Source organism: Grampus griseus, assembly GCF_964374135.1.
Source record: "Grampus griseus genome assembly, chromosome: 6".
Lineage (NCBI taxonomy): Eukaryota > Metazoa > Chordata > Mammalia > Artiodactyla > Delphinidae > Grampus > Grampus griseus.
This window is the reverse complement of record NC_139000.1, coordinates 65,831,822-65,856,535: the sequence shown is the minus strand read 5'-3', so window position 1 is coordinate 65,856,535 and position 24,714 is coordinate 65,831,822. Positions and strand designations below refer to the sequence as shown.

Below are 24,714 nucleotides of genomic sequence, written 5' to 3'. Positions count from 1 at the left end.
ATAGATGTAAAAATCCTAAGAAAAATATTAGCCAATTGAATCCAGCAATATGAAAATAATAAAACATTACAACAAAGTTAGGTTTATTTCAAAGAATACAAAACTGAATTAATAATTGAAAAACAATCAATGTAATAACCATGTTAACAGAATACATGAGAAAAACCCTAGCATCATCTTAAAAGACATTGTATACAATTAATACCTGTTCATGAAAAAGCTTTCAAACTGTGACTAGATGGGAACTTCCTAATACGATAAACGACATTTACAAAAAAACCCCATAGCATATAGAGTGTTTAAAGGTAAAATACTGTAAGTTTCAAAAAGAAGCAAAACTAATCAATGATGATAGAAGACAAAGCTGGTTACATTGTAGGGGTAGCCACTAATTAGGAACATTATGGAGGTTTACTGAATACTGGTAATATTCTACATCTTGATCTGAGTGGTATTTATATGGATGTGTTCAATTTGTGAAACGTCATTGAGTTAAACACTTAAGGTCTGTACACTTTAGTATTTGTATGTTACACTTCAATAAAATCATTTACAAAAAATTTCAAGTGTTTTCATGAAACTAAATTATCCTTAAAGTTATAGTGCTAAGTGCCAACATGGCCAAGACACTTTACAGAACAGTAAGAAAGTAATCTACCAGATATAAAAACTTACTATGAAGCTATACTGATTAAGATGATGTAACATTATCCAGGAATATAGAGAAAAGAGTCTAGAAAGAAACTCAATATACTAAACTAGGATATATGATAGAGGTAGACCAGCACTACACAAGAAAAAAAGTGGATCATCCAATGGGTTGATTTGGAAAAACTGGCTACTATTTAGGGAAAAATAAATAAATAAAAATGGATCCTTACCTTATACTGTATGTGAAATACAATTCCGAATGAATTATGAACATAAATGACATAAACAAAGCTTTAAAACTTTTTGAAGCAAACAGAGGTGCAAATATTTCCATATTTGGGGTAGGGAAGAATTTCTTAAATGAGCTCTAAGTATAAAAGATTAAATTTTCTAAATTAAAATTAAGAATTTCTGTTTATCATATGACATGTTAAAGAAAATGAAAAGACAAGGTACACACTGAGAGAAGATACTTGCCACACATTTAACTTACTAGAGATTAATATCAAGGACATTTAAAGAACTTTTACAAATCAATAAGAAAAAAATCCAGTACAAGAATGGATAAAAGACATAAATAGACATTTTGCAGAGGAGGGCACTCACTTGACTAGTAATTGTAGGAAATACAGCCAAATGCATTGTTGATATGAGTAAAATTGATGAAAACCACTTTGAAAAATAAGTGACCAGTATTTTGTGAAAGTTTACATTTTCACACCCTAGACCTAGGATTTCCATTCTGAGATAGTTAATCCACAAAAATGCATGCAGGTGTGTACTAAGAGTCATGTACAAAAATGTCAATTGCAGCATTATTCATAACAGCAAAAAACTGGAAATAACCCTAATACTCATCTACAAATGAATGGACAAGTAGTTATGATATAATCACATATAACAGAATATTTTATATCAGTCAAAATAAATGAAGTTATACAAAACATCATAGATAAATCTTAACACAGTGATGAGTCAAAATTGCCAAATCCCAGGAAACAATACAATTTGAAACATTTTTATAAATGGCAAAACTAAACAATATTCTATTTCCTCATAAATTTATATGAGATAAAACTTTCTAAAAAATAATCAAAATGATCAATAGTTCAGTAGTTACCTCTGGTGAGAGAATCAGGGTACCAGTAAAGGGTGAAGGATACAAGCAGATATAAGTTATTAGTAATTTCCTACCCTTGAATTAGTTGGTGGGACCAACAGTGTTTATTATAACAAAAAAGTAACAATTAAAATAAATATGCATGTAACATAATACTGTGTCATGATACAAATCTTATGACTAACCCAATTCTGTGCACCTGATGTCCAAAAAATTCAATATAATACAATACAAATGAAAAAATCTTATGTTTGAGTTGTTAGCAAGACAAAATATGCTGGGTTGAAAAATTACTGGATCATTAAAGTTAAAGGATCATTAATAAACATTTAAGCTCCCAATTACGTACTTGTGTTAATTTCATTTCTTTAAATTCTAACACTTAAAGAAGTACTGAGTGCCTTAAAAACAAATAACTTTATAGGAATAAGATTGTTTTATAATACATATTTAGAGATGACAGTTACCTTGAAAATTATCTAAAAGAGGTACCACTGGATATTTTCTATGTGACAGGCTCTGCATTTGACATGCATTATACCTCATTAATCCTCACAAAACTCTTATGACAAAGATACTATTAATATCAACATTTTATTTGTGAAGAAACTTTGGCTAAAGGGTTAAGAAATTTGCTCAAGTTCACAAAGGTCACAGGCAAAGCTATAATTTGATCCCAGGTTTATTTGAATCCTGAATCTGCATATTTATCTATACATTTGTACTACCTCACTTAATAGGACAAGAATAGGTAGAAACGTCAACTGATCTGTCCAAAATCATATATCAAGATAGTGATAGAACTGGGATTAAATGGTATTAACTACCACATACCAGGAATTATGGCAAGTACTTTTATGCGACTTTCTATTCAATACTCTTCTCATTCCATTACCCCATTCAATAAAACGTCTCGAAGTGGACATGACCTATTAATTTCCTCTTCATTATCATATATCAGCCAAATGTTTCATCCCAATAACGATACCAGATACACCCTGTGTTTCTATATGCATTTCTATATGAATCCACATTGTATATAATATTTATGTCTACAGAGTACAAAAAATAGCACAACATAAATCTGCCACACTTATATTCTAATATATGCAAATTTATTCAATTTTTGTGTTTTAGTCAATTATACTAGAAAATTTAATATGATATTATACTGGGTAACATTGTTAGAAAATGTCTCACCTGTTCTGAGTGGTCTGAATCACATTCTTGAGGTAAAGGATAGAGTGCTCCTTGCGACTCCTGAAGCTTTTCTTTTAATTTAGCGTTTTCCCGCTCTTTTTGAAATAGCTTATCCTGAAGATTAACAACACTTTGTCGGAGCATAGCTTCACTTGATTTTGTGGTTTCAAACCAAATATGTAACTCATTGTAAAGCTGTTTCAAAACATATATCCAAATTTATTAATAATCAATAAAATAGTTATGTCTATATATTTACACATATGGTCTATATATGACATACTCATTGCCCTCAAGTTATTTTAATAGTCTAAGAGGAAAAACAATATAAAAACATATGGGAAACTAAATGATATAATCACATACCAATACAAAACTCCAACTGACGTTAAAAAGACAAGATGTTCTATTGGCCAGTTGTAATACAGGGGTGCAAACATTTTAAGCTAGCTATGTTAATCTTCATGATAAAGAACTGATTTAAGCTGTGAGAGGTGAAGAATAAAGGCAGTAAAAAGGTCATCTATGCAGATAACTGGGGGAAGAGATTTCAGGCAGTGGAACCCAGTGCAAAGACCTTGAGGGTGAAGAATACCTGGTATGTTCAAGTGAAAAAACAAAGTTAAATGTGGCCAAAGCAGAGAGATTAAGAAGCGAAGGCAAAGATGAGATCAGAGGGGTAATGCAGAGCCAGATCATGTAGAGTCTCACAGGTTGTAGTAAGGACTTCGGCTTTTACTTTTAATCAGACAAGAAACCAGTGGAGGTAATTTAAGAGAGGAATGACCTGATTTGACTTACTAAGTTTTAGCAAGAACATTCTGGCATCTATGTTGAGAATAAACTCAAAGTGGGTAAGGTCGGGAGCAAAGAAACGAAGTAGGAAACTACTGCAAACATTCAGGTAATGCAAGTTAGTGGTCACAGCAGGGGTAGTGGGAAGTAGTAGGATTCCAGACACCCTCTGAAAGCAGGGCAAACAATAGCTTAGTTTTGAACATGTGAAGTCTGAGATGCCCGTTAGGCATCAAGTTAAAAGATGCTAAGTAGGCGATTAGATATACTCTTTCCTAGAGTTCAGGGAAGAGATCCAGAGCAGATAATCAAATCTGGGAGTGATCAGCATATAGACAGTATGGTTTTGAAAGCCTAGGTGAGTAGATAAAATCACCTAGGGTATGAATTTAAAGAGAGGGAAAAAAAAGAGGTCCTAAGATTTTGGCTTGGAACATTTTAACATTTAGAGGACAGGGTGACTAAGGAAGACTAGAAAGCAACAGAAAAGAAACAGCTAGAAACTGAAAGAAGAAAATCATACAACTGTTATACGCTGTAAGCCAGAAGGGAAAAAAAGGGTTTCAAAGGATATAGTCATCGACTGTGACAATGTTGCTGGTAAGTGAGGTAAGATGAAGACTGCTAAAAGATTACTGAATTCAGCAATATGGGAGTCACAAATGATTCTGCAAAGAGAAATTTTAGTGGAGTGAAAGGGGCAAAAACTTGATTGGAATAGGTTCAAAAGAGAATGGAAGAAGAGAACTTTGAGACAAGTTAACTCTTGCAAGGAATATTGCTGGAAAAGGAAAGAAAGGAAGGGAAGGAAAGGAATATAGTAAGGTCAAGACAGGTTTTTTGTTGTTGCTTAATTGTTTTGGTCTTCCATGCAGATCAGAGACACAACAGCATGTTTTTATGTGGTTAGAAATGATCCAGTAGGGAAAACTGACACCGTAGAAGAGATGTGGAATGCCTCCTTCTGAAGTTTATAAAAAAAAGTTGAGGAGGGAGACCTCAGTAATCAAATTATACTCTGGTAAATCCACGCTGTACTTTACATGTTTCTGTTGGAGCATGGGGAGGAGGAGGAGAGCAAGAGCTATACATACTGTCATGGAAATATACTCAAGGCATATTATTTGAAAACAGCAAGTTAACGAACAGTAAGGATAGGATAAATTAATTAATATTAAAAATGTAAGATACCTAGATTGGTGATATGTGTATATGTACACAGACACAGTATATAATGCATGAAAAGGTCTGGAATGACTACTCAGATGATTACCCCTGGGGAGGGGAATGAAATGAACTGGGATGAGTGGAAGAGAACTCAAATCTGTTATATTAGCATTATCAGTACTTCTATATCATTTCAAATTTTTATAATAATATATTTATGTAATTCTTATATAATTAAAAAGATGAAATAATTTTAAAATATTCTGTTCTTCTAGAGGGACTCTAGGATACACTCTCAAATATTAAGAGCAGTAAAGTCTGGGGCAATGGCTTCAGGCAGGAGGGCAGAGAACTTTATTTTTTTATACGCTTCTGAATTTTTTGAAAATTTATCACAAGCATGTATTACTTTGGTAATAATCACTTCAAATAAAAATGCTTAAGTATTCAGTTGTTTGAAATGATATAGAATCTACAAAAGTTCTCAGGTAGGGTATTAAAAAAATGGTTGCTCTCTGCAAAGGCTGCTAAGGAGGATCAACCAAAAAGTAGAATTAAGGCTGAAACAATTTATCTTAAATTTTAAGTTAAGCAAAGCTGAAAAAGGAATCTTAGAACAAAAGATTGAAAAAGTAAATAGCAAAGGAAACACTGCCTTTTTCTTCCACCTTACCAAGTTCTCTCTTGCTAACTGAGAGGAGAAACAGCAAAGTATTTGCACATGAGAGAAAAGAGTTATGAACTTTAACAACAAGCAACCCTAAAGACATATTTTAATATAACTTGCCATGGGTTAGGGACTTTCAAGCAAAAATCAAGAAAGAGAAAGAAAGGTTTGCGTTAAACACCTACACAGTGAAAAAGAGAAAAGAGTTAAAGTTACTAATAAGGTCCAATTTTTCAAGTCAATTTATCAACGGAGTCTGGTTTAGAAACAAAAGCATAATGGGCAATCCCGCTGTATAAAACAAAAAGGTGGAGCTGTTCTATTCAAAGTGGAGAGGATGGACACTACCCTGATGCTTGGTGTCATCCTCGTCCTGACAGAAACTCGAAGGAAACACAGAATTTAGTCGAAAAACCACAGTTACAAAGCATCATTTGAAAGTATGTGTTTAAAGTTTACTTAATAGTTATTTATTTCATATTAATGATAGATGTTGAATTTCCGCAGTGCTTTTTTAGGAGAAGAGTAAGCTTAGACAGAAATAATCCCCAAATAACATAGACTGCACCATTTAACCTCTCTAAGCCTTGGCTGCCTCAACTATTAAGAGGAAATAACATCAATCTCATAGGGTTGATCTGTGTAGAAAATAAATTATTTCTATAAATGTGTACACCACACAAAACATAAAGAATTCAATAAAAGTGTTTTTTAATTACTAGCTGTAAGTATTGCTGCTGTGTCAGCATACCTAAATATCTGGGTAAGCCTTCTTGAGGGGCTCCTTAAACAACTGTAAAGTAAAATGACTACTTAAAAGAAACACACAAAATAAAGAGAAAGATCCTTGGAAAATATTGATCCTAAAGACCTCATCAGCATACCCATTTGTGTTTGTGCAGATTTGCCAATAAAATAATGTGCAAATTCTATAACTGAAAGACTGCTTTAGGTCATAAACTAGAATCATACTTGTTGAATAATTTCTCATCATAGAAGGCTGAATAATCCCATTCTCCAAATCCTTCCTGGTTTGAGGACTACAGTCCTAGTATGTTTCATAGTAGATATCAAAACTCCAATTTATAAAAACAATATCCTACAGAATAAATTTGCATGTATATTTTAAATGTTTCGGCCTTAACAGCCATAAAAATACTCACATAATTTTGAATATTACCAAATTGAATCATATTTCATTTTTAATTTTGAAGAAGCAATATAAAAGGGAGTAATAAAGCAATATTGAAATGTGCAAAAATTTGAATTCTATATATTTTTATAAGTTCACACATATAAATTTACATTTTTATGACAGAATAAAAGCGTACTTTTTGATATGATATACTTTCAGCTGTGTGAACATCTTCCTGGTTCCTCAGTACCTTCTGTGTGTCCATATTCAGAAGCTGAAGCTGTTGGATCAGTTCTGCTTGCTGTGCTGTATGTGCACTGTTCTGTTTGTACAGATTCTGCAGCTCCTGCAACTCCTTCCTGTGCAAAGCAAGCAATAGAGAGAAGCATGAATAAAGATCATCTTAGTTAAATAATTTTGTTCATCTAAAGTTATAGATCGGCCTCCAGTTTTTTCATCTATTATTTTTTACTGCAGGCAAACATATTAACAAGAGAAATAACATATGAAGTATTTAATATTTATCACATACACCTAGAAAGTATTGATAGAACTACTATGACTTTCAAAGCCAAATACTTATCAATTTTCTTTTATAGCTTGATAGTAATAAAAACCCTGGATATACAGTCATACTACCACCTTCTTATTGAAATTAAGTTACACTTCAGTTCCAAGAATTAATAAGCACTGATGCCAACTATCAGATAGTTCTGAATACAGGGTAACTCAACCTTTCATTTTATATTATATAGAAACTTAAATGTATTAAAAAGAATCCCAAAAGGTAAATTAAGTTTTCAAACAAAAGTTCCTTAAAGCACCACTAGTTTGTCACCTCAGGGGCCTAGGCTGGGATTCCTGTGACTCCTCTTGAAGGAAATGATGAGGTTTTTTGTCAGAAGGAAGGAGAGCAATACAAGGTGAAATCACTCCTTGCAACCCACCCAGGGTAAACTTGGTAAGCAGAAGGACAAATGAACTGGAGTGACAGTCTTCATGGCCCTAAGGGTCCAGGAAAACCACACCTCTGGGATAGAGGTTTCCAGATTCCTGTGGTGGTGAATCCTGTGTGATACAGGTCATATAAAACTGGAAAATATGTTGTAAAATAAATTTGAAGAGAAAGATATTTATAGAGATGTATTTCACAGAAGTATACATTATAGTATATATTTTGGAGACTATTTTTAATGGAGACTGTTCTTTACTTATAACCTCAAACTGGTGATTCATTCACATAAGATAAATCTTAAAAGAAAGAAGAAACATAAAAGATATGCAGACAGTTGTTGAACATGGATGAATATTAATATGGGAGAAATGAGCTCTGCTTATTTATTTATTTATTTTTAATTTCTATTTTGGTTTTTTTTTGCCTTGCCACATGGCTTGCAGAATCTCAGTTCCCTGACCAGGGATTGAACCCAGGCCACAGCAGTGAAAGCGCCGAGTCCTAACCACTGGACCACCAGGGAATTCCGGAACTCTGCTCTTTTACAGGTTTAGAGTATTAATATTCTCCAGATACAACAGAAACCCCTGAACCCACACAGATAGATGTACATACACCATCTGCCTTCGTCCTTTTGATATAACAAAAACAGCACAGACTAGGTAGTTTACAAAAACCAGAAAGTTATTTCTCACAGTTGGGGAGGCTGGAAGTTAGAGATCAAACTGCCAGCATAGTCAAGTGAGGACCCTCTTCCAGGTCGCACACTTATTGTTACATCCTCATACGGTGGAAGGCACTCGGGGGCTCTGAGAGGTCTTTTTTACAAGAGGGTTCTACCCTCATAACCGAAGCACCTCCTTAAGGACCCCATCTCCTAATGCCATCACATTAGGCATTAGAATTTCAACATATGAATTTTGGGTGGACACAAACATTTAGACTATAGCACTTTTTTTCTGTAACTATTCAAGAAACTGAAACCTGTAGAAAATAATAGTCCAAAAATGGGGGAAGGGAAAGAAGAGAATCAATAATGATACATGCCTTAAGAAAATATAATACAAGAGAGGGAGAGAAGAGACACATAGTAATGATTCTTGCTGAGTATTGTCATTTTTCAAGAATAACACTGGCAAGAATTATCAAAGGAGATAGGCAGTAGCTGTAGAATAAAATTCCATCAGCACAGATAGTCAAGATATGTGTTAGCCAAGAGACCTAAGTAAATGTTGCGTTTAGAAAGGAGACATGATGAAGATAATACATATCATCTTTCAATACAATATAAAACACAGAAAACGTTCTCCTCTAATAATAGAAGATAATTTTTCTTAAAGAGAGGGCCAGAATCAGTCATTGGCTTGGATTTAAGGGTCATCTGGAACAAAATATATGTATCTTTAATCAGAAGAAACACTTGAGTTGGGAGATGTTCATACTATGAGACAGTTGGGGAGTAAAAATCAACTAAGAGAAGAGCATATTCTTGTCTCTCATCTTGTGCTATTTTCTGGGCATACTCTCAGTAAACGGAATGGAAGCATAATTTTATATTATGTATAAATGTTTCTTTCTTTGTGTCTTCTCACACCACCATCTGAAAAGTAGATGAGATAGAATGTACAACAATGTTGCAAATATGAAAGTGGAAACTGATCAGTATCAAAGTAAGCTGCAAATAAGGCTTTGGAAACATACATCTGGACCGCTGGAAAACACTGAACTTGTGTAGACCTATCTTCATTTGAAAATAAGTAAAGAAAAACAAACAGGAATTATTTAAAAGGAGTGCTTAGAATTAAGAAAAAAGAAGTTTTATTGTGCATACTCAGAGGAAAATTATACCTCTGAGTAGGAGTTACTGAAGGAATTATAAGAAAGGTCTAGAAAATGTATGAAAAAGAAACCATTGCACTTCTCTTAATTATCTCAATAGAAAGTCAAGATGTGAAGATAATCTTAACAAAAATGTCTGTGAAGGTAGGGACTTTTGTGCTCACTGCTATAAAGGGACAACCTAGCATAGTTCCTGTAGCCTATTAAATATTGGTTGTTGTCTTAGACACATCTTATATACCTCTTCAGATTCAGCTCACCAGCCTCCTAGATTCTTAGTCCCTTGCTCTGCCTCAGACTATTAACTACCACTTAAGCCTATAACATTTATGCAGCTATGTGGCTCCATCACTTGAGGTCAACTAGCTGCATGCCTAGCACATTTGTCTCCTTGTACCACTTCCAGATTAGGATAAAATGCTACAACACAGGCATGGTATAAGCAGCAAACTTTGATCAATGGAAGATAAAACACAAGAAGTTTTTTTGTTTGTCTTTTTTGTTTTTTCTATCTGAAGGATTGCTATAGGGCATGGTTTCTTTCTATAGTCTGTCCAGAATCAACCTGAGTGTCTAATTCAATGCACCTGATGTCTCTTCATGGCTCATCATGAAGCAGTGGCCAGCACAATGATGTGTTTCCTTGAATTACTCTTTATCCTTCCCTGCCTCAGATTATTCTTCTCTCACTCACTCTGCCTTGGAATTGAATCTCTCAAGCAAGTAATCAGTAACCTTCACTCAGCCTCTGTTTTCTAGGATATATGGGATAAGACAGTTGTTGAATGGATGAAATGATAAGGATAACATAAAGAAGAAAGATTGTTAAGAAAGAAAGATGTCATAATAGCATTAAAATCCATAATGAGAGAAGTTATGAGGGAAACCAAAACTATGGAAAGTAAAATTAATTGGTAGGTTCAAACTTGAGAAGTTTCTCCAAACACGGATTAAAAAGAATAAAGGAAAGGGTGAAAGGGTAGGTTGAGCTAAGACGATGCTGAGAACCAACGACACTTCTTCCCATCTCAAGAAGAATGTTGTGTCCGGTCTTACATTTAGGTCTCGAATCCATTTTGGGTTTACTTTTGTGTATGGGGTTAGGGAGTGTTCTAATCTCATTCTTTTACATGTAGCTGTCCAGTTTTCCCAGCACCACTTATTGAAGACACTGTCTTTTCTCCATGTATATCTTTGCCTCCTTTGTCATAGATTAGTTGACCATAGGTGCGTGTGTTTATCTCTGGGCTTTCTATCTTGTTCCATTGATCTATGTTTCTGTCAATATTATGACATAGTATGAGTGTGTTTCATGTCTGGTAATTGCAATCATTGTTGCTTTTGTTGTGGTCATCCATTTACAATGCTTGGTGTCAGTTTATTTCTCTCTTGTAAAAATAAAATACAGTGTGTGTGTGTGTGTGTGTGTGTGTGTGTGTGTGTGTGAAAATAAATAAATAAATACTTTTTAAGATTAAAAAAAAGAAGAAGAATGTTAAGCTGATTAAAAATACTGTATTGCTCAGTTACAGTGATGTTTACTAAGGGATTGAATAAGCCATAGGAGAAATTAGGAATATCCCTTTAGACATCAAATTTGATAGCAAAGACTGACAAAGGGTTTCAGACAGCATCTATAGGTTATTTTGCAGTTACCAAAAAAAAAAAAACCAAAACGTACTGTTACAAAAACAAAGATTTGCTTGCTCACATTACATGTGGCTCTCCCCTATCCTAAGACCCAAACTGGAGCAGTAGACGGCATTAGTAATATGCCACTCTAATGGCAGAGGGCAAAAAGTAAAGGCAATTCAAGTAATGACTCTTTTAAAACACTTGCCAGGACATGATATACATCACTTTCACACTCATTCCACAGGCCACGTGGCTAAATCTGATGTTAATGGAGGAGAAAGCATACTCCAGCAACAGAGAAGGCCCTGGTAAAAATGGGCCTTTAAGGTGAATCAAAATTGAGTATAGGAATAAACACATCAAGAGTAAAAAGTTTAGTGAAGAGCACTGAAGCAATACAGAAAACTAAGTCTAAATATCTTTAGGCACTGTGGTTATGCATGAGGAGATAAAGGTTATAAATCCTGAGATGCAAAATGAGAAGGAGTTAAAATGGTTGAATGTATGTCCTATTTTACTAAGTGTACATAGCAGGGTATCAAATCCAATTCAAGATGAAATGTAGTTTTTTTTTTTAAAAAAAAACATAATTACATCAACCTCCAAAGTTTTTTTATGCCATTTCTTTCTTAGTTTTAGAAAAATAGTTAGTGGTTCTTATAGAGAAGAAAAAATTATCTGAGATTTAATAATTCTTTCAATTTCACTTCAGTGTCTATTGTTCCATTATATCACAAAAACTGAAGTTATCACTTATTAGAAAAACATGTTCGGGACTTCCCTGGTGGTCCAGTAGGTAAGACCCCATGCTCCCAATGCAGGGGGCCTGGGTTCAATCCCTGGTCAGGGAACTAGATCCTGCGTGCATGCAGCAGCTAAGAGTCCTCATGCCACAACTAAGAAGTCTGCATGTCGCAACTAAGAAGCTTCATGCTTCAACTAAGAAGTCCGCATGCCACAATGAAGATCCCATGTGCTGCAACGAAGACCCGATGCAGCCAAAAACAAACAAACAAAAATGTTCAATACAGTCCCTTTTATCTAAGAACTTGTTTACCTACTCTTCAATCTATAAATATGTGTTGAGAAAAATATAGAACGATTCTAATAAAATTTTAATGGCTATTATTCCTCTGGGGTTGTATTTTAACTCTAATTTTTTCCCTCTATCTTCTTTGTACTTTTCCGTACTACATGTATTTTCTTATAATTCACATGTATCATTATACCTAAACAATTATGTACTTAGTTTGTTACCATATAAATATAACCCCCCAAAAAGAATAGCAATATTAATTTCAGAGGAATTAAAACTCAAGGCAAAAATTATTATACAGAAAAAAGTAAAAAGTACAATTCACAGTAAAATCAAAATAACTTTGTTGGACACTTTACCTACCAAATCATAACACATCAAAACAGAATAGCACAGCAAAAACAACAAGTAATAAAAGGAAAATCAGTAGGAAACTATAGGGGAAAGAAAGATTCCATTTAAAACAGTAACAAAAACCATGAAAGAGCTAGGAATAAAAATTTAAGAAGAAAGGTCAAAACCAGCATAAGGAACAAAACATTTCATAAGGACAGAAAGGTACTGAAACAAATGTAATGGCACTCCCATTCTCTGGGACAGAAAAACTGACATCATCAAGAGGGCAATTCTCCTTCAGTTTGCTTTTAAATTTGATGCCATAATAAAATAGCAAACAAGAAATAAGCCAGTTTAACCTAAAGTTTATATGGAAAAATTAATTAAGCAATAAATGTCCAGGAAAGCTCTGAAAAAGAGCAGAAATGGAGAATGCACCACATATTCTCTTATCCAATATTCATCATCTCTACACTATTACTCTCTGTACTCTAGACTACAATCTAGCCTGAGAGGCCAACTTCCACAGACTATATTACATTGGCTCCCTTTCTTCTGGGTTTATATTTGAGTAGCTGAAAGTGCTGGTCCATGATTAGAGGGTAAAGGAAAAAGAGGTCAAGGTATTTCTTTCCCTATCTCCCTCTCCAATGAGCCACAGTTGGCAGTGTCTCTGTTCCTGTATCTAAGAATACTTCTCCTATTAGTCAGCCTCTCTCCCAGGGCTAGACTTCTCACAGAGATCCAGTAAAAGCTTCTCTCCTTGCCCCTTCTGGCCTGGGGGTAATAATAGTTTCCTGTTGCTGATAATTTGTATTCCTCTGAATCTCAATATCTATTTGGAGAGAATAGACATCTTTATCATACTGAGTCTTGCAAATCATGAACTCTGTATTTATCTGTACATACTAGACTTTCTATTTCTCTCAATAATGTTTTACAGATCTCTGTATAAAGGTAACACATATCTTTCATTATATTTGCTGTTCATATTTTTACCTATATTATAAATTATATTCTTTTTAAGTCTATTTCCTAATTTTTGTGCTGGCATAAAAAATGCATTTGAATTTTCTACACTGACCTTGTATCTACCAAGTGTGCTAAATCCACGTTATTAATTTTAGAAATCTTTCTATAAATTTTTTTTGGGTTTGCTATGTTAATTACTCATATATAGGCAAATAACTAGGTCTTTATCTTTCATTTCCAGTTTTTTTAATTTAAATTTTATTTATTTTTTTATAAACCAGGTCTTCTTAGTTATCTATTTTATACATATTAGTGTATAGTCAATCCCAATTCATCCCACCCCCACCCCCGACTCTTGCTTTCCCCCACCTTTGGTGTCCATACATTTGTTCTCTACATCTGTGTCTCTATTTCTGCCTTGCAAACCAGTTCATCTCTAGCATTCTTCTACATTCCACATATATGCATTAATATATGATATTTGTTTTCCTCTTTCTAACTTACTTCACTCTGTATTACAGACTCTAGATCCATCCATGTCTCTACAAATGACCCAATTTTGTTCCATTTTATGGCTGAGTGATATTCCACTGTATATATGTACATCTTCTTTATCCATTCGTCTGTTGATGGGCATTTAGGAAGCTTCCATGATATGGCTATTGTAAATATTGCTGCAATGAACATTGGGGTGTATGTTTCTTTTTGAATTATGGTTTTCTCTGAGTATATGCCCACTAGTGGGATTGCTGGGTCATATGGTAATTCTTAGTTTTTCAAGGAACCTCCATACTGTTCTCCATAGTGGCTGTATCAATTTACATTCCCACAAACAGTGCAAGAGGGTTCCCGTTTCTCCACACCCTCTCCAGCATTTGTTATTTGTAGATTTTCTGATGATGCCCATTCTAACCAGTGTGAGGTGATACCTCATTGTAGTACTGATTTGCATCTATCTAGTAATTAGTGATGTTGAGCATCTTTTCATATGCCTTTTGCCCATTTGTATGTCCTTCAGGGACAAATGTCTATTTAGGTATTCTGCCCATTTTTTGATTGGGTTGTTTGTTTATTTAATACTGAGCTGCATGAGCTGTTTATGTATTTTGGAGATTAATCCTTTGTCCGTTGCTTCGTTTGCAAATATTTTCTCCCATTCTGAGGGTTGTCTTTTCATCTTCTTTATAGTTTCCTTTGCTGTGCAAAAGCTTTTAAGTTTCATCAGGTCCCATTTCTTTTATTTTCGTTTTTATTTCCATTACTCTAGGAGGTGGATCAAAAAAGATCTTGCTGTGATTTATGTAAAACAGTGTTCTTCCTATGTTTTCCTCTAAGAGTTTTATAGTGTCTGCTCTCACATTTAGGTCTTTAATCCATTTTGAGTTTATTTTTGTGCAGGGTGTTAGGGAGTGTTCTAATTTCATTCTTTTATACGTAGCTGTCCAGTTTTCCCAGCACCACTTGTTGAAGAGACTGTCTTTTCTCCACTGTATATCCTGGTCTCCTTTGTCATAGATTAGTTGACCATAGGTGCATGGGTTTATCTCTGGGCTTTCTATCCTATTCCATTGACCTATATTTCATTTCTGTTTTTGTGCCAGTATCATATTGTCTTCATTAATGTAGCTTTGTAGTATAGTCTGAAGTCAGGAAGTCGGATTCCTCCAGCTGTTTTTTTCACTCAAGATTGCTTTGGCTATTCGGGGTCTTTTGTGTCTCCATACAAATTTTAAGATTTTTTGTTCTAGTTCTGTAAACAATGTCATTGGTAATTTGCTAGGGATATCACTGAATCTGTAGATTGCTTTGGGTAGTATAGTCATTTTCACAATATTGATCCTTCCAGTCCAAAAACATGGTATATCTCTCCATCTGTTTGTATCACCTTTGATTTCTTTCATCTGTGTCTTATAGGTTTCTGAGTTCAGGTCTTTTACCTCCTTAGGTAGATTTATTCCTCTTGTTGCAATGGTAAATGGGATTGTTTCCTTAATTTCTCTTTCTGATCTTTTGTTGTTATTGAATAGGAACGCAACAGATTTCTGTGCATTAATTTTGTATCCTGCAACTTTACCAAATTCATTGATTAGCTCTAGTAGTTTTCTGGTCACATCTTTAGGATTATCTATGTATAGTATCATGGCATCTGTAAACGGTGACAGTTTTACTTCTTTTCCAACTTGTATTCCTTTTATTTCTTTTTCTTCTCTGATTGCTGTGGCTAGGACTTCCAAAAGTATGTTGAATAATACTAGCGAGAATGGATATCCTTGTCTTGTTCCTGATCTTAGAGGTAATGTTTTCAGTTTTTCAACACTGAGAATGATCTTTTCTGTAGGTTTGTCACATATGGCCTTCATTATGTTGAGGTGGGTTCCCACTATACCTACTTTCTGGAGAGTTTTATCATAAATGGGTGTTGAATTATGTCAAAAGCTTTTTGTGCATCTATTGAGATAATCATATCATTTTTATTCTTCAATTTGTTAATATCGTTTTTATTCTTCATTGATTGATTCGCGTATATTAAAGAATCCGTGCATCCCTGATATAAATCCCATTTGATCACGGTGTATGACCCTTTGAATGTGTTGTTGTATTCTGTTTGCTATCATTTTGTTGAGAATTATTGCATCTATATTCATCAGTGATATAGGTCGGTAATTTTTTTTTGTAGTATCTTTGTCTTGTTTTGGTATCAGGGTAACAGTGGCCTCGTAAAATGAGTTTGGGAGTGTTCCTTCCTCTGCAATATTTTTGGAAGCTTTTGAGAAGGATCTGTGTTAGCACTTCTCTAAATGTTTGATAGAATTCGCCTGTGAAGCCATCTGGCCCTGGACTTTTGCTTGTGGGAAGATTTTTAATCAGTTTCAATTTCATTACCTATGATTGGTCTGTTCATATTTTCTATTTCTTCCTGGTTCCATCTTGGAAGGTTATTGCTTTCTAAACATTTGTCCATTTCTTCTAGGTTGTCCATTTTATTGCTATAGAGTTGCTTGTAGTAGTCTCTCATAATGCTCTGTGTTTCTGCAGTGTCCATTGCAACTTCTCCTTTTTCATTTCTAATTTTATTGATTTCAGTCCTCTCCCTCTTTCTTGATGAGTCTCACTAAAGGTCTGTCAATTCTGTTTATATTCTCAAAGAAGCAGCTTTTAGTTTTATCGATCTTTGCTATTGTTTTCTTGTTTCTATTTCATTTATTTCTGCTCTGATCTTTATAATTTCTTTCCTTCTACTAATTTTGGATTTTGTTTGTTCTTCTTTCTCTACTTCCTTTAGGTGTAAGGTTAGATTGAGATTTTTCTTGTTTCTTGAGGTAGCATTGTTTTGCTATAAACTTCCCTCTTAGAACTGCTTTTGCTGCATCCCATAGGTTTTGGGTCGTCATGTTTTCGTTGCCATTTGTCTCTAGATACTTCTTGATTTCCTCTTTGATTTCTTCAGTGATCTTTTGGTTATTTAGTAATGTATTGTTTAACCTCCATCTGTTTGTGCTTTTTAAGTTTTTTTCCCTGTAATTTATTTCTAATTTCAGTGTTGTGGTTGGAAAAGATCCTTGGTATGATTTCGATTTTCTTACATTTAGCAAGGCTTGATTTGTGACCCAAGATTTGATCTACCCTAGACGATGTTCCATGTGCACTTGAGAAGAAAGTGTAATCTGCTGTTTTCAGATGGAATGTCCTACAAATATCAATTAAATCTATCTGGTCTATTGTGTCATTTAAAGCTTGTGTTTCCTTATTAATTTTCTGCCTCGGTGATCTGTCCATTGGTGTAAGTGAGGTGTTAAAGTCCCCCACTATTACTGTGTTACTGTCGATGCCCACTTTTATAGCTGTTAGCAGTTGCCTTATGTATTGAGGTGCTCCTATGTTGGGTGAATATATTTATAAGTGTTATATCTTCTTGCATTGATCCCTTGACCACTATGTAGTGTCCTTCCTTGTCTCTTGTAACATTCTTTATTTTAAAGTCTGTATTATCTGATATGAGTATTGCTACTCCAGCTTTCTTTTGATTTCCATTTGCATGGAATATCTTTTTGCATCCCCTCATTTTCAGTCTGTATGTGTCCCTAGGTCTGAAGTGGGTCTCCTGTAGACAGCATATATACGGGTCTTATTTTTGTATCCATTCAGTGAGCCTCTCTCTTTTGGTTGAAGCATTTATTCCATTCACATTTAAGGTAATTATTGATATGTATGTTCCTATTACCAACTTCTTAATTGTGTTGGGTTTGTTTCTGTAGGTCCTTTTCTTCTCTTGTGTTTCCCACTTAGACAAGTTACTTTAGCGTTTGTTGTAGAGTTGTTTGGTAGTGTTGCATTCTCTTAGCTTTTGCTTGTCTGTAAAGCTTTTGATTTCTCCATCAAATCTGAATGAGATCCTAGCCAGGTAGAGTAATCTTGGTTGTAGGTTCTTCCCTTTCATCACTTTAGATATATCGTGCCACTCCCTTCTGGTTTGTAGAGTTTCTGTTGAGAAATCAGCTGTCATCCTTATGGGAGATCCCTTGTATGTTATTTGTCATTTTTCCCTTATTGCTTATAATAATTTTTCTTTGACTTTAATTTTTGGCGATTTGATTACTGTGTGTCTCGGCATGTTTTTCCTTGGGTTTATCCTGTCTGGGACTCTCTGCACTTCCTGGACTTGGGTGGCTATTTCCTTTCCCATGTTAGGAAAGTTTTCAACTATAATCTTTTCAAATATTTTCTCGGGTCTTTTCTCTCTCTCTTTTCCTTCTGGGATCCCTATAATGCGAATGTTGTTGCATTTAATGTTGTCCCAGAGGTCTCTTATGCTGTCTTCATTTCTTTCATTCTTTATTCTGTTCACGGCAGTGATTTCCACCATTCTGTTTTCCAGGTCACTTAACCGTTCTTCTGCCTCACTTATTCTGCTATTGATTCCTTTCAGTGCATTTTTCATTTCAGCTATTGTATTGTTCACCTCTGTTTGTTTGTTCTTTAATTCTTCTAGGTGTTTGTTCTTTCATTCTTCTAGGTCTTTGTTAAACATTTCTTGCATCTTCTCCATCTTTGCCTCCATTCTTTTTTGGAGGTCCTGGATCATCTTCACTATCATTATTCTGAATTCTTTTTCTGGAAGGTTGCCTATCTCCACTTCATTTAGTTGTTCTTCTGGGGTTTTAACTTGTTCCTTCATCTGGTACATAGTCCTCTGCCTTTTCATTTTGTCTGTCTTTCTGTGAATGTGGTTTTCGTTCCACAGGCTGCAGGATTGTAGTTCTTCTTGCTTCTTCTGTCTACTGTCTGCTGGAAGAGGCTATCTAAGAGGCTTGTGCAAGCTTCCTGATGGGAGGGACTGGTGGTGGGTAGAGCTGGGCGTTGCTCTAGTGGGCAGAGCTCAGTAAAACTTTAATCAGCTTGCCTGCTGATGGGTGGAGCTCTGTTCCCTCCCTGTTGGTTGTTTGGCCTGAGGCAACCCAACACTGGAGACTACAGGCTCTTTGGTAGGGCTAATGGCAGACTCCGGGAGGGTTCCTGCCCAGGAGTACTTCCCAGAACTTCTGCCGCCAGTGCCCTTGTCCCCATGGTGAGCCACAGACACCCCCTGCCTCTGCAGGAGACCCTCCAACTCTAGCAGGTAGGTCTGGTTCAGTCTTCTATGCGTCACTGCCTCTTCCCCCTGGGTCCTGATGCACACACTACTTTGTGTGTGCCCTCCAAAAGTGGAATCTCTCCCCCACTCCTGTCAAAGTCCTGCAATCAAATCCTGCTAGCCTTCAAAGTCTGATTCTCTGGGAATTTCCCCTCCCGTTGCCGGACCCCCAGGTTGGGAAGCCTGACGTGGGGCTCAGAACCTTCACTCCAGTGGGTGGACTTCTGTGGTATAATTGTTCTCCAGTTTGTGAGTCACCTACCCAGCAGTTATGGGATTTGATTTTATTGTGATTGCGCCCCTCCTACCATCTCATTGTGGCTTCTCCTTTGTCTTTGGATGTTGGGTATCTTTTTTGGTGAGTTCCAGAGTCTTCCTGTCAATGATCGTTCAGCAGTTAGTTGTGATTCTGGTGCTCTCGCAAGAGGGAGTGAGCGCATGTCCTTCTACTCTGCCATCTTGAACCAATCTCCTCCAGTTCTTACGTCTTTTAATTTTTATTATTGCTTTACCACATACTTGATATTTCTGACTATGTGCTAGACATTAGTTTGTAAAACTGTAGACATAATTTGAGGACAGAATTGCTTTATTATCCTCCAGAGTTAATTTACACTTGCTTCTGCCAAGTGCCTAGGAACACCAGCAATCCAGATGCATTAGTCCAATTTCAGGATTCTGACTTTGATGATATTCCTCACCAAAATTGTAACTGCTCTGTCTTGACCTTTATTTTTTCATTGCTTTTCGGAGATTCACAACTAATTTCTAAGAAAAATTCCCAAATCAATTGACATTAGCCCACCTTCTCAATGGAAGTTAAGCTATTCATTTAGCTCACTCTCCACGTAACTGTTGAATCATTACCAGTCAGGCAAAAATTTTAGTTAGGCAACTTAACTGGTTACTGACTTTTATGCAAGTTCTAGGTTTATACTAAGATGTTCTGTATATGTTACAGACATGTATATTATTTACTTATTTTTTTATTTATATTCTAACGTAAGGTAAAAATCATTTGTGGTAGTTCACAGCACTATTCCATAGCACAATGTGTAACACAGATTAATTATTCAATAAATATGCAAATAATTAGGAATTCAAAGAAATAAACCCATAAAGAAATAAAGCTAGGTCAACTCCATCATTTATCAACAAGTAAAAGTATATCCAAATAAGAAAGTGCCTAGACCACTTTTCCTACAGATAATTATGGCTTGGTATGTCTTTTGCACAATATACAGATTCAGTACAGTAATGCTGGTATATCATAACCACCACACACACATGCACACCCACAAGAAATAAAAATGAAGGAGACATGTAGTGTATTCAGAAAATGATTATTCAAACAATTCAGGAAAAACACTGAAGACATCTCAACTACTACCCTATAATGATGGTCTGAGTAAAAGTCCTCTGAAGTCTTCAAGCTCTGTGCTATTACCTCCTCCTTTTTGAGTCCTTATAATCAAACACTTAAAATTACACAGAGTTCATCTTTTTACCATCTTGTAAGAAAATGTCCATCTATGGATATCATTGCCTTATTTACTGCAGCTTATAGTTCTTGCAGTACACTAAATTCAACTATACAGATAAATGCAGGTGCAAAATTTAGTAGAAAACATAATTTTTCAAATCCCATTCACATAACACTGCACTGTACCCTAGAATGGACCGCATGTTCCATCCAATAGTTTAAAATCATCATACTTTAAAATGGAAAGGTCTTGTTGGAATATTTTATGTGGTTACAGGTGTCATATTTTAAGAATATTGATGATACAAACTCTGACAAGATGGAATGCGTTCAGAAAGGCAACCCAGGCTCTGCCCTGACAGCAGCAAGGGCTCCGGCAGCACCTGGGTGTGCTCTGGCAGGTCTTTGGGCAGCAGATCGCAATGCTGAAGGCCAAGATCCTCTTTGTGGGGCCCTGTGAGAGTGGAAAAACCTTTTGGGCCAACTTCCTGACAAAATCTTCTGACATCGCCAAATACAACCCAACCCAAGGAATGAGGATCCTGGAATTTGAGAACCCATATGTTACCAGCAACGACAAATGCACGGGGTGTGAATCTGAGCTCTGGGATTGTGGTGGCGATCCAATGTTCGAGTCTTGCTGGCCAGCCCTGATGAGGGACTCTTATGGGGTGGTGATCATCTTCAATGCTGACATCCCAAGCCACCTGAAGGAAACTGAGATGTGGTATTCCTGCTTCGTCCAGCAGCAGTTTTTACAGGATACTCAATATCTGTTGAGTGCACACCATAAACCAGGCTCTGGAAGTGACAAAGCAAACCCAGCTTTGGCGCCATCCTTGAACAAGCTGAAGCTGGTGCACTCAAATCTTAAGGATGACCGGAAGAGATCAGGATGGAGTTCATGAAGTATTTAAGAGGCATAATCAACTCAGTGTCTGAGAGCAGAGACTGGGAGGAGATGTCAATTATCAATTAACCGGCCTTCACCTAGATGCTTCCGCATCCCAAATGAAGTCAATTTTAGTGCAAATCTGAAATCCATCCACCTACTGAGGTTCTCATCTCCCTTTGGCTGTAGAAGACATTTTCCTTATTTGGCCAAAGGTAACAGTCAGCCAGGGAGTTGACTCATACCATCTATTCTCTGTCCTTGGTTCAGTTGAGAAAATCCTGTTACTGAATTCTGATTGCTTTGCCCCAGATCTCTCCAAAGAGCTGGAAAACTGAGGTGGTTTTTGCTTCCCCTTCACATTATGTCACATTACAAAAGTTGTGGAATTGTAACTGTCATAGCCCAGTGATAGCAACAGTAGTTTAAACCACGTGGATTGGTTTAAATGTGATTTTCATTCCTTAATCTGTACAACTTGCCTAGAATATTTTTGAAAAATATTAGCATTTAACTTCTCCAACATTTTATTTTTATTTAGACGTCCTTGATATCTGGACACCATATCACACTGGAAGGTGGAATACATATACTTCTTCTAAAAAGTTTTTTTATTATCTCAGGGGAATTTAATTCTTAAATGTTATTTCATAAAATACAGGAAAAACAATGTTATGCTGTCATAACACCCATTTGTAAAAATAGTCAAAAGATTTAATGCTCAGGATAACCAAACATGGTGAGTTTATAGCTTATTGTACAAGTTTGTTTTAGTGATCTTTCAAATTGTTGTTCTTTCATAAATTTTACTTTTTGAATTTTGTAATATAGCCAACCTGAAAATATATTAACTAGATCAAAAGTTAGATGTAGGGACTTCCCTGGTGGCGCAGTGGTTAAGAATCCGCTTGCCAATGCAGGGGACACGGGTTCCATCCCTGGTCTGAGAAGACCCCACATGCCGCAGAGCAACTAAGCCCATGCGCCCCAACTACTGAGCCTGTGCTCTAGAGCCCATGAGCCACAACTACTGAGCCTGCATGCTGCAACTACTGAAGCCTGTGCACCTAGAGCCCATGCTCTGCAACAAGAGAAGCCACCGCAATGAGAAGCCCACGTGCTGCAACAAAGAGTAGCCCCTGCTCACCACAAGTAGAGAAAGCCTGCACACAGCAACGAAGACACAACATAGCCAAAAAAAAAAAACCAAACATTTTAGATGTAGGTCTTTTCAACTGAGAGTGGAAGAAAAGTAGAGACACTTACAAGAGATGAAAAATATGCCCAGCTGTGTTTCACTCTTACAATGAAGAGGGCTGAAATGCAGCCGTTTGGGCAGTCTGCTTGAGAGAGTGGTGTTGGCAGATAATGACAGTTCCCTGGTAAATTTAGATTGAACTACAGTCAACTCTTAGTAAACTGCCTGGATTACCAGTGAGCACATTTTAAGCCCAGGTTAATTTCCTTTTGCCTGACCTCCACTCAGTTGGAACTTTTGCAAGGAACACAAGATAATGTTAACGCAAACTGTAGTAAATCTTCCTTATGTAATACCTGCAATAATATTAATTGATGTTGAGACTACAGCTCCAAAACAGAGATTATTTTTATCTGATATTTTAATGATTATCCAAGAGCTCAGTAGAAAAATTAACCCAGCAGCTTTCATTTACATTCATAGCCAGAGTACAACCCTTGGGAGTCCTTGAATTGAGAAAAATGTTATAAAATTTAAGAGGCCACATGTGCAGAGGTTACAAGAGACCATTTAATGAAGAAGTCTCCCTGTCTTACCTGTCCCCAAACCCCAGCCCCTCTCCAGAAGCCCCCTTACCTTCTGTATTCTATCAGAAGTCTGTGCACATACAAATATGCTTTATTAAAGGAAACAGTAGCAAACTATTCACACTTTTTTACAGCTTGCTTTTTTCACTTTTTTTTATTTGGAGGATTTGTGAAAATATATACAGAGCTGCCTTTTTCTTTTTTACAGCTGCATAATATTCCACTTAACCATTTATTTGGGAATTTTATATTACATATTTTTACTAACAAAAAAAAAAGAAAGGCAACCCAAAACAATATAACGTCTGTAAAACATATACATGAAAAATTATGAGAAACAGAAGCAGTTAATAAGTTAATAAAAAATTTATTAATAAAGTTATCTTTTATTATTTGAAGGTCTGAACTACAGAACTGATTAGACTGTTTCTGAGATTCTCTAGATAAGGAATCAGGATACAAATGGGTGCCTACTGTAAAAAGCCAAATGTCAACTAAATATATGAAACAATCTAGAAATTTGAACAAAATAAAAAGAACAGTCTTGAAGAGTACTGAGAAACTTATAAACTAAAAGTATCAAGCAAAGGCTAAAAGCTTTTTTATAGGGAAGAAGATAGGAATAATTAAAAATTTTAAGATTGCTTCTAAAACTTAAGATTCTATTACTGTTTAGAATTACTTTTTTGCCTTCCATCAAATTACTGGCTTAAAAAAATTATACCATGAGTGCATAAAGTCTATCATCTGTAAAGAAATAATTTTCCTCACCCTATGGTAAAAAGATTTTTAAAATGTGACACAATGGATTTTTGCTTTCATTTATAATATATAATGCTTATATATTTTTACATATAATAAAACATATATAATATAAATTACTATATATTATATATAAATATATAATAGTATGTATTAATCTGTTACCCAATAAAAAATCCTGCCCCAATATATATATTGTAATACAGTATATATAAAAATAAATATTAAGTATATATAAATATTTATGTATATCATAATTATATATATTAATTATATATCTATATAAACATTATATATATAGTATATTACATATAAAAATATATGACATATTTCAGAGAATGAAATTGTGCTTATACAGGTATGTGATAAACTTTGTATGATTTATTTTAATTAGTTCAAATTTTAAAATGTACACACATACATACATGTGTATATATGTATAACATATGTATGTATATGTGTATATATATTTATGATCTGTTCTAACAATATTTTCTGATAAAGATTATTATAAAATAAATTAATAGGTAGTTTAACATATTTCAAAACACTTAAAAAGTTTTTCAAGTACTTCCACTTTATGAGTAGTGCTACAAAATTAACTATTTTGATATAGAAAGAATATTTCACAAACTAAAACTATTTAGAACAT

The 24,714-nt window shown here is 35.2% G+C and overlaps 2 protein-coding genes across 5 annotated transcripts in view; one reads left to right on the top strand and one right to left on the bottom strand.

Annotated features, from left to right (window-relative positions):
* CNTLN (centlein) overlaps nt 1-24,714 on the bottom strand; it is a gene marked incomplete at its 5' end in the record, with an annotated part of 329,914 nt that overhangs the window by 183,316 nt on the left and 121,884 nt on the right. For all 4 annotated transcript variants that reach the window (XM_082656525.1, XM_082656528.1, XM_082656526.1 and 1 more), the window contains 2 exons: nt 2,972-3,166; nt 6,932-7,090. In XM_082656525.1, the coding sequence (XP_082512651.1) occupies nt 2,972-3,166; nt 6,932-7,090 (354 nt within the window). The remainder of the gene's footprint in view (nt 1-2,971; nt 3,167-6,931; nt 7,091-24,714) is intronic.
* Nucleotides 21,046-21,531, top strand: LOC309824368 (intraflagellar transport protein 22 homolog; the record flags this gene model as incomplete). Its single annotated transcript, XM_082657212.1, has 1 exon — nt 21,046-21,531. The coding sequence occupies one exon, from the start codon at nt 21,046-21,048 to the stop codon at nt 21,529-21,531; it is 486 nt and encodes a 161-aa protein (XP_082513338.1).